This window comes from Ascaphus truei, chromosome 5 (genome assembly GCF_040206685.1).
Source record: "Ascaphus truei isolate aAscTru1 chromosome 5, aAscTru1.hap1, whole genome shotgun sequence".
NCBI classification, from domain to species: domain Eukaryota; kingdom Metazoa; phylum Chordata; class Amphibia; order Anura; family Ascaphidae; genus Ascaphus; species Ascaphus truei.
Window position 1 is genome coordinate 201,868,101 of NC_134487.1, and position 9,828 is coordinate 201,877,928.

At 55.2% G+C, this 9,828-nt stretch overlaps 1 protein-coding gene across 1 annotated transcript in view; it reads right to left on the reverse strand.

Annotated features, from left to right (window-relative positions):
* The window catches only part of MAPK9 (mitogen-activated protein kinase 9), a 73,654-nt gene that overhangs the window by 8,216 nt on the left and 55,610 nt on the right, over nt 1–9,828 (reverse strand). Inside the window, exons 11-12 of the mRNA XM_075601610.1 lie at nt 6,490–6,553; nt 5,939–6,002 (exon numbers count right to left, since the gene is read on the reverse strand). Of these exons, the coding sequence (XP_075457725.1) occupies nt 5,939–6,002; nt 6,490–6,553 (128 nt within the window). The remainder of the gene's footprint in view (nt 1–5,938; nt 6,003–6,489; nt 6,554–9,828) is intronic.

Below are 9,828 nucleotides of genomic sequence, written 5' to 3' on the forward strand. Positions count from 1 at the left end.
ACCTCTTTTCTAGGTGAACTAAAACAATCTTTGGTCTTTCAGCATCATCTCTATGCCAATGATACCAAATTTACCTCTCCACAGCGGACCACACCCCCTTTCTCCTGTCCTGTGTCACCAACTGTTTCTCTGCAATCTACTCCTGGATATCAAACGTTACCTGAAGCTCGACATGCCCCCCAAAAAATGAACTCTTTCTACCTTACACTGTGACCCCTACAACCAAACTGTCCTACACTGTCAGATTCTCATCAACACCTCAAGTCTGCTGTCTAGGGGTCATCTTTTACTCTGATTTCTCATTGAGGATTTAGACCAGCCTGCACAACTCGTAAAGTGAGAAGGGCCGAACTGCTCCAAGGAAATAAAATTTGGGTCGCACGGGTAAAATCACCATCATCATCATCATCTCTCCTCCAGCACCTCTCATCATCATCATCCTCATATATCTCCCCCAGCACCCCTCATCATCATCCTCATATCTCCACCAGCACCCTTCATTATCATCCTCATATCTCCCCCAGAACCCCTCACTATCAACCTTTGCGATACTCCCCATCTATCTCTCATACCCCCATCTCTCCACGTCACCCACACACAAAATACTCCCCCTGCACACCACTCACATCCCTCTCCCCCCTGCACCTCACATCATTCTCCCCCCTGCACCTCCCATTACTCTCCCCCCCTGCACCGCAAATCAACCCCCCTGCACCGCAAATCACCCCCCCTGCACCGCGAATCACCCCCCTTGCACCGCGAATCACCCCCCTTGCACCGCGAATCACCCCCCTTGCACTGCAAATCCACCAAATCACTTTCCCCCCCTGCATCACACATCTCTCTCCCCTACACCTCCAATGACCCCCCCCTGCACCTCCAATGACCCCCCTGCACCTCCAATGACCCCCCCTGCACCTCCAATGACCCCCCCTGCACCTCCAATCACCCCCCTTGCACCTCCAATCACCCCCCTTGCACCTCCAATCACCCCCCTTGCACCTCCAATGACCCCCCCCCCACCTTGGTTTGCGGCGGAGGAGGCGGCAGAGCAGGCAGGACTTCACGCACGCGCTCGAGCAAGCAGCAGGCACAGAAGTGCCTCAATGTTAGAGCGCACTGCTGCCGTGGCTCAAGGGGGGGAGAGCTGGCTCCTGGGGGAGGGGGGGCTCTTGGGGGAGCGGGCTCGTGGGGAAGCGGAATAGCGGACTTGGGAGGGAGGGGTAGAGAGGACCTGGGAGGGAGGGAGGGAGGGGTAGAGAGGACTTGGGAGGGAGGGAGGGGTAGAGAGGACTTGGGAGGGAGGGAGGGAGGGGTAGAGAGGACTTGGGAGGGAGGGAGGGAGGGGTAGAGAGGACTTGGGAGGGAGGGAGGGAGGGGTAGGGAGGACTTGGGAGGGAGGGAGGGGTAGAGAGGACTTGGGAGGGAGGGAGGGGTAGAGAGGACTTGGGAGGGAGGGAGGGAGGGGTAGAGAGGACTTGGGAGGGAGAGAGGGAGGGGTAGAGAGGACTTGGGAGGGAGGGAGGGGTAGAGAGGACTTGGGAGGGAGGGAGGGGTAGAGAGGACTTGGGAGGGAGGGAGGGGTAGAGAGGACTTGGGAGGGAGGGAGGGGTAGAGAGGACTTGGGAGGGAGGGAGGGGTAGAGAGGACTTGGGAGGGAGGGGTAGAGAGGACTTGGAGGGAGGGAGGGAGGGGTAGAGAGGACTTGGGAGGGAGGGGTAGAGAGGACTTGGGAGGGAGGGGTAGAGAGGACTTGGGAGGGAGGGGTAGAGAGGACTTGGGAGGGAGGGGTAGAGAGGACTTGGGAGGGAGGGAGGAAGGGGTAGAGAGGAAGGGGTAGAGAGGACTTGGGAGGGAGGGAGGGGTAGAGAGGACTATGGGAGGGAGGGAGGGGTAGAGAGGACTTGGGAGGGAGGGAGGGTAGAGAGGACTTGGGAGGGAGGAGGGGTAGAGAGGACTTGGGAGGGAGGGAGGGGTAGAGAGGACTTGGGAGGGAGGGAGGGGTAGAGAGGGACTTGGGAGGGAGGGAGGGGTAGAGAGGACTTGGAGGGAGGGAGGGGAAGAGAGGACTTGGGAGGGAGGGGTAGAGAGGACTTGGGAGGTACGGAGGACTTGGGAGGGAGGGAGGGGTAGAGAGGACTTGGGAGGGAGGGAGGGAGGGGTAGGGAGGACTTGGGAGGGAGGGAGGGGTAGAGAGGACTTGGGAGGGAGGGAGGGGTAGAGAGGACTTGGAGGGAGGGAGGGAGGGGTAGAGAGGACTTGGGAGGGAGGGAGGGGTAGAGAGGACTTGGGAGGGAGGGAGGGGTAGAGAGGACTTGGGAGGGAGGGAGGGGTAGAGAGGACTTGGGAGGGAGGGAGGGGTAGAGAGGACTTGGGAGGGAGGGAGGGGGTAGAGAGGACTTGGGAGGGAGGGAGGGGTAGAGAGGACTTGGGAGGGAGGGAGGGGTAGAGAGGACTTGGGAGGGAGGGGTAGAGAGGACTTGGGAGGGAGGGAGGGGGTAGAGAGGACTTGGGAGGGAGGGAGGGGTAGAAAGGACTTGGGAGGGAGGGAGGGGTAGAGAGGACTTGGGAGGGAGGGAGGGGTAGAGAGGACTTGGGAGGGAGGGAGGGGTAGAGAGGACTTGGGAGGGAGGGAGGGTAGAAAGGACTTGGGAGGGAGGGAGGGGGTGAGAGGACTTGGGAGGGAGGGAGGGGTAGAGAGGACTTGGGAGGGAGGGAGGGTAGAGAGGACTTGGGAGGGAGGGAGGGGTAGAGAGGACTTGGGAGGGAGGGGTAGAGAGGACTTGGGAGGTAGGGAGGACTTGGGAGGGAGGGAGGGGTAGAGAGGACTTGGGAGGGAGGAAGGGGGTAGAGAGGACTTGGGAGGGAGGGAGGGGTAGAGAGGACTTGGGAGGGAGGAAGGGGTAGAGAGGACTTGGGAGGGAGGGAGGGGTAGAGAGGACTTGGGAGGGAGGGAGGGGTAGAGAGGACTTGGGAGGGAGGGAGGGGTAGAGAGGACTTGGGAGGGAGGGAGGGGTAGAGAGGACTTGGGAGGAGGGAAGGGTAGAGAGGACTTGGAGGGAGGGAAGGGTAGAGAGGACTTGGGAGGGAGGGAGGGGTAGAAAGGACTTGGGAGGGAGGGAGGGGGTAGAGAGGACTTGGGAGGGAGGGAGGGGTAGAGAGGACTTGGGAGGGAGGGGTAGAGAGGACTTGGGAGGGAGGGAGGGGTAGAGAGGACTTGGGAGGGAGGGAGGGGTAGAGAGGACTTGGGAGGGAGGGAGGGGTAGAGAGGACTTGGGAGGGAGGGGTAGAGAGGACTTGGGGAGGGAGGGGTAGAGAGGACTTGGGAGGGAGGGGTAGAGAGGACTTGGGAGGGAGGGAGGGGTAGAGAGGACTTGGGAGGGAGGGAGGGGTAGAGAGGACTTGGGAGGGAGGGAGGGGTAGAGAGGGACTTGGGAGGGAGGGGTAGAGAGGACTTGGGAGGGAGGGAGGGGGTAGAGAGGACTTGGGAGGGAGGGAGGGTAGAGAGGACTTGGAGGGAGGGAGGGGTAGAGAGGACTTGGGAGGGAGGGAGGGGGTAGAGAGGACTTGGGAGGGAGGGAGGGGTAGAGAGGACTTGGGAGGGAGGGAGGGGTAGAGAGGACTTGGGAGGGAGGGAGGGGTAGAGAGGACATGGGAGGGAGGGGTAGAGAGGACTTGGGAGGGAGGGAGGGGTAGAGAGGACTTGGGAGGGAGGGAGGGGTAGAGAGGACTTGGGAGGGAGGGAGGGGTAGAGAGGACTTGGGAGGGAGGGAGGGGTAGAGAGGACTTGGGAGGGGAGGGAGGGGTAGAGAGGACTTGGGAGGGAGGGAGGGGTAGAGAGGACTTGGGAGGAGGGAGGGGTAGAGAGGACTTGGGAGGGAGGGAGGGGTAGAGAGGACTTGGAGGGAGGGAGGGGTAGAGAGGACTTGGGAGGGAGGGAGGGGGTAGAGAGGGACTTGGGAGGGAGGGGTAGAGAGGACTTGGGAGGGAGGGGTAGAGAGGACTTGGGAGGGAGGGGTAGAGAGTCTTGGGAGGGAGGGAGGGGTAGAGAGGACTTGGGAGGGAGGGAGGGGTAGAGAGGACTTGGAGGGAGGGAGGGGTAGAGAGGACTTGGGAGGGAGGGAGGGGTAGAGAGGACTTGGGATGGAGGGAGGGTAGAGAGGACTGGGAGGGAGGGAGGGGTAGAGAGGACTTGGGAGGGAGGGGTAGAGAGGATTTGGGAGGGAGGGAGGGGTAGAGAGGATTTGGGAGGGAGGGAGGGGTAGAGAGGATTTGGGAGGGAGGGAGGGTAGAGAGGATTTGGGAGGGAGGGAGGGGTAGAGAGGACTTGGGAGGGAGGGAGGGTAGAGAGGATTTGGGAGGGAGGGGTAGAGAGGACTTGGGAGGGAGGGGTAGAGAGGACTTGGGAGGGAGGGGTAGAGAGGACTTGGGAGGGAGGGGTAGAGAGGACTTGGGAGGGGAGGGAGGGGTAAGAGAGGACTTGGGAGGGAGGGGTAGAGAGGACTTGGGAGGGAGGGAGGGGTAGAGAGGACTTGGGAGGGAGGGAGGGGTAGAGAGGACTTGGGAGGAGGGAGGGAGGGGTAGAGAGGACTTGGGAGGGAGGGAGGGGTAGAGAGGACTTGGGAGGGAGGGAGGGGTAGAGAGGACTTGGGAGGGAGGGGTAGAGAGGACTTGGAGGGAGGGGTAGAGAGGACTTGGGAGGGAGGGGTAGAGAGGACTTGGGAGGGAGGGAGGAGTAGAGAGGACTTGGGAGGGAGGGAGGAGTAGAGAGGACTTGGGAGGGAGGGGTAGAGAGGATTTGGGAGGGAGGGAGGGGGTTAGAGAGGACTTGGGAGGGAGGGAGGGGGTAGAGAGGACTTGGGAGGGAGGGAGGGGTAGAGAGGACTTGGGAGGGAGGGAGGGGTAGAGAGGACTGGGAGGGAGGGGTAGAGAGGACTTGGAGGGAGGGAGGGGTAGAGAGGATTTGGGAGGGAGGGAGGGGTAGAGAGGATTTGGGAGGGAGGGAGGGGTAGAGAGGACTTGGGAGGGAGGGAGGGGTAGAGAGGACATGGGAGGGAGGGGCAGAGAGGACTTGGGAGGGAGGGAGGGGCAGAGAGGACTTGGGAGGGAGGGGTAGAGAGGACTGGGAGGGAGGGAGGGGTAGAGAGGACTTGGGAGGGAGGGAGGGGGTAGAGAGGACTTGGAGGGAGGGAGGGGTAGAGAGGACTTGGGAGGGAGGGGTAGAGAGGACTTGGGAGGGAGGGAGGGGTAGAGAGGACTTGGGAGGGAGGAGGGGTAGAGAGGACTTGGAGGGAGGGAGGGGTAGAGAGGACTTGGGAGGGAGGGAGGGGTAGAGAGGACTTGGGAGGGAGGGGTAGAGAGGACTTGGGAGGGAGGGGTAGAGAGGACTTGGGAGGGGAGGGAGGGGTAGAGAGGACTTGGGAGGGAGGGAGGGGTAGAGAGGACTTGGAGGGAGGGAGGGGGTAGAGAGGATTTGGGAGGGAGGGGTAGAGAGGACTTGGGAGGGAGGGGTAGAGAGGACTTGGGAGGGAGGGGTAGAGAGGACTTGGGAGGGAGGGGTAGAGAGGACTTGGGAGGGAGGGGTAGAGAGGACTTGGGAGGGAGGGGTAGAGAGGACTTGGGAGGGAGGGGTAGAGAGGACTTGGGAGGGAGGGAGGAGTAGAGAGGACTTGGGAGGGAGGAGTAGAGAGGACTTGGGAGGGAGGAGTAGAGAGGACTTGGAGGAGGGAGGGGTAGAGAGGACTTGGGAGGGAGGGGGAGAGCGGGAAAGCCGCCGCAGGCCGCACAGCGAGTGCAGACGGGCCGCGGGCCACGTGTTGTGCAGGCCTGATTTAGACACAGTGGCCTGACTGCTTTTGGAACAATTGAAGATACTAAGCAAACTGTTGATACTATATAAACGCAAAATAATAAAAAAAGGGGGACTAACCTGAGAAACTGATCTTTCATAACACCATTTTTGCTTCTCTCTTCCCAGTCCAATACTTCTTTATATATAAGTTCTATAAGAAAAAATACATAAATTTTACATTTTGATTGATGACATTCTATTGAATGACAAAATAAATAAACTGGGATGGTGAAGGTCTTCGTCTTGGTGCAACAGCCTAGACACACAGTATGTGTTAAAAGATTTGTGTTGCCCTAGCAGGCACACTTAACGCAATCCTGTAACATCTGTATGTGCCATATAATGCATTTAGACATTATTCAAGCATCAAATGATAACCAAGCCATTATAGGAAAAATTAAAAACTACTTGGCATTTTATTATCTATGAGGAACTTTAACACAAGTTCATGATAAGCCAAGCCGCACACTCAAATTACTCATAGGCCTTTAATTCACAACCTCCAGACCAATTACACGGTTTTAAGAAAGTTTAAATCTTTTTGTCGTAGAACATAGGCTCCATTTCTACGAAGCCTTACAGCTCACCACCATTGCAACAGATGTTTTATCATCGTGGATCCCTACGCATTATGTTACCTTTCCATTCCTCTATTGCATGTTCTCGCTCTTCTAACTGCGCATCGTAGATCTCTGGAGGCGGCTTAAAAAAACATAGAGATATGTAAGAGATTCATATCAGTGGTTGAAGTTCCACAGAACAAGTAGTGTTAATTCTAAGCTTGATAAAAAAAAATTGGGGGGAGGGGGGGTGATAAGCCATATGCCCTCATAGTAGAAATGGTTACAGTTTATGCTTAAAAGACAAAGAAGAAAGTGGGACAAATTTGCACATAAAAAGTAATGCTATTCAAGATCTGAAAATTGAAAAGTAATTGTTCTTGTACCATTGCGCTTCCTAAACAGATTTAGATTGGTTAATCTGAATGACAATGAAGAGGAAAACGGACACTGCTGTTTAAAAGGTGTTCGTATATAATTGTGGAACAGAACACTACATTATAATGTCAGGTAAATTCCCCACATCTAGACAGAATACTGTACCAGGCCTCAAAGAGCAGCCTGCCAGACAATAGCAGGCTGCGGTTCCCCCTTTGCTGGCAAATGTCACCCAGTGCATTTAATAAAAGTCTGTCCAAATCTTCCCTTTACTGTGTCCTAACTGCGTGGCACAATTACGGCAAACTCTTTATATCGAAGCAATGTCAGTTACTTCCCCCAACAGCTCTTTCTCGCTTTTACTGTACCTTTTAGTACTTTACGAGATGCCGGGAGGGAGAGTCACTGAATGCTCTTATCTGGTGAATATGGCACAGTGGGGACATTGCTCCGCAGACAGGACAGAGGATAAAGAGACAGGAGAGAGGAACACAGAGAGGAGGGGGAAATGAGGGAGGGAGATGAAGGGGGGGAAGAGAGAGAGAGTGTGTCTATGCATGTACTGTAGATTTATGCATGTCTATGTAGGTGTGCCTGCACGCCTATTGTACATGTCTTATGTATGCGTGACTGTGAATGTCTGTTTGTTTTTCTGCTAGTTAGTCTGTGTCTATGCATGTGTACATGTGATTTATTTTCATCTCCATAAGATTGCTTGATTTCTCAAATTATTTGGAGAGGTTAAATCCAATGTAACTTATTGGGGGCCTATATATTAAAGTATCTGTCCTGCTCATCTGGTGAAATGAACACTTGATTCAAAGAAACAAATCTAAAAGTTTTTAGATCTAATCTAGATCAAATCTAAAAGGATCTCAGCAGTACAGAGACTGATATATAGCTGGTAAGGGGAACTGGCTGATAATTAACACTTTAATAACCCAAATTGATTTAAAAAAGCTGTTCTTAGAAGAAAATAACCGTCAGGCCATTTAAAAATAAATAAATAAAAAATGTAATGCCCGGGGGAAAAAAACCCCCACAATTCCAGGGGACTGTTCTGTAATGGGCTATTTGCTAATATATATATATATCACCGCTTAACCCCCGTTATTGCGCGATCCGTTACAACGCGAATCCGCTTATAACTCGTTGTGAGTATGGCTCCCAATAATATGCTGCAGATCTCCTATCATGCCCCTACCATACCGTTTTCTATCCTCTCCTGTTGACCAGGGCTTGTCATGTGCCCAGGTGGCAGGGAGCTTGCTACCTGCACCCCCCCTCCTCCTCAGCTCTGGCATCAATGACGTTGTGGGGTCATATGACATCAAGTCAGCATGGCAACGCATAATAACGTGACCCTGCAGCGTCATTTAACACTGGTTACCAAGGTGGCGCATCGCTCTGATGACAGACAGACAGTTTCTTTAAGGGAGCTGGCTCTGATTTTCCTCTCTCTTCCAGTCATCCGGAAGCTGAAGGCAGAAGCTGGGAGAGGAGAGGACACACACACACACACACACACACACACACACACACACACACGTGAAACAGAAAGTACACCCTCTTTGAATTCCATGGTTTTACATATCAGAACATAATAACAATCATCTGTTCCTTAGAACAGGGGTAAGCAAACTTTTTATGCCGAACCCCCCTTTTCATCCATGAAATCTCTCGGGCCCCCCTGCCTGATGTAATCAAAATCACATGACGTCAGCGCACTTGAGCTGGTTCAGCCAATGAGGGCAAACCAGCTTTGTGACGTGTCCGCCTCGCGTCTACAATCTCCTGCAGCCAAGTTCACAAATCGCATTGGGGCTGCAGGCGTGCGTGCGGGCGCAGTATACTAGTATTGGATCACTGTTTATTTTATTGTTTGCTGGCATCTGGTAATATGTTTTTTTCTGGTGCACAAAGGCATCCATTTGAGGGGGCATTCATCCATCTCTTTGCTACATCCCTTCCCTCTCCTGCCTCCCTTTTTTCCTTCTCCCATTTGCTTTCCCCAGTGTCATCCACTCCTACCTACCAGTTTAATGTATTATTTATTTATTCCCGTTTTAAATGTTGCCCAGGGATCAGGGAGCCCCATAACCAAACTCAAGGGGGGTACTGATGAATCTCCCCTGCTGATCAATACTCCCAAGTAACCCCCCTGACCCAAAGAATAACCCTCAGCCCCACAAAACTCCTCCACCCAAGCCCCTCAATTCTGCCATCTCTGCCTGACCTTCATTCCTCCGTTTAGCCATTGTGCCTCTCCCTCCAGCCATTGTGCCTCTAACTCCAGCCATTGTGCCTCTAACTCCAGCCATTGTGCCTCTCCCTCCAGCCATTGTGCCTCTCCCTCCAGCCATTTGCCTCTCCTCCAGCCATTGTGCCTCTCCCTCCAGCCATTGTGCCTCTCCCTCCAGCCATTGTGCCTCTCCCTCCAGCCATTGTGCCTCTCCCTCCAGCCATTGTGTCTCTCCCTCCAGCCATTGTGTCTCTCCCTCCAGCCATTGTGTCTCTCCCTCCAGCCATTGTGTCTCTCCCTCCAGCCATTGTGTCTCTCCCTCCAGCCATTGTGTCTCTCCCTCCAGCCATTTTGTCTCTCCCTCCAGCCATTGTGTCTCTCCTCTTGTTCTCTCACATCTCCCCCCCCCCCCCAGGTGTCTCTCTCACATCTCCCCCAGTGTCTCTCTCACCTTCCCCCCAGTGTCTCGCTCTCACCTTCCCCCCAGTGTCTCTCTCTCACCTTCCCACCCAGTGTCTCTCTCTCACCTTCCCACCCAGTGTCTCTCTCTCACCTTCCCCCCCAGTCTCTCTCTCACCTTCCCCACCAGTGTCTCTCTCTCACCTTCCCCACCAGTGTCCTCTCTCTCACCTTCCCCCCCAGTGTCTCTCTCTCACCTTCCCCCCCAGTGTCTCTCTCTCACCTTCCCCCCCCAGTGTCTCTCTCACCTTCCCCCCCAGTGTCTCGCTCACCTTCCCCTCCAGTGTCTCGCTCACCTTCACCCCCCAGTCTCTCGCTCACCTTCCCCACAGTCTCTC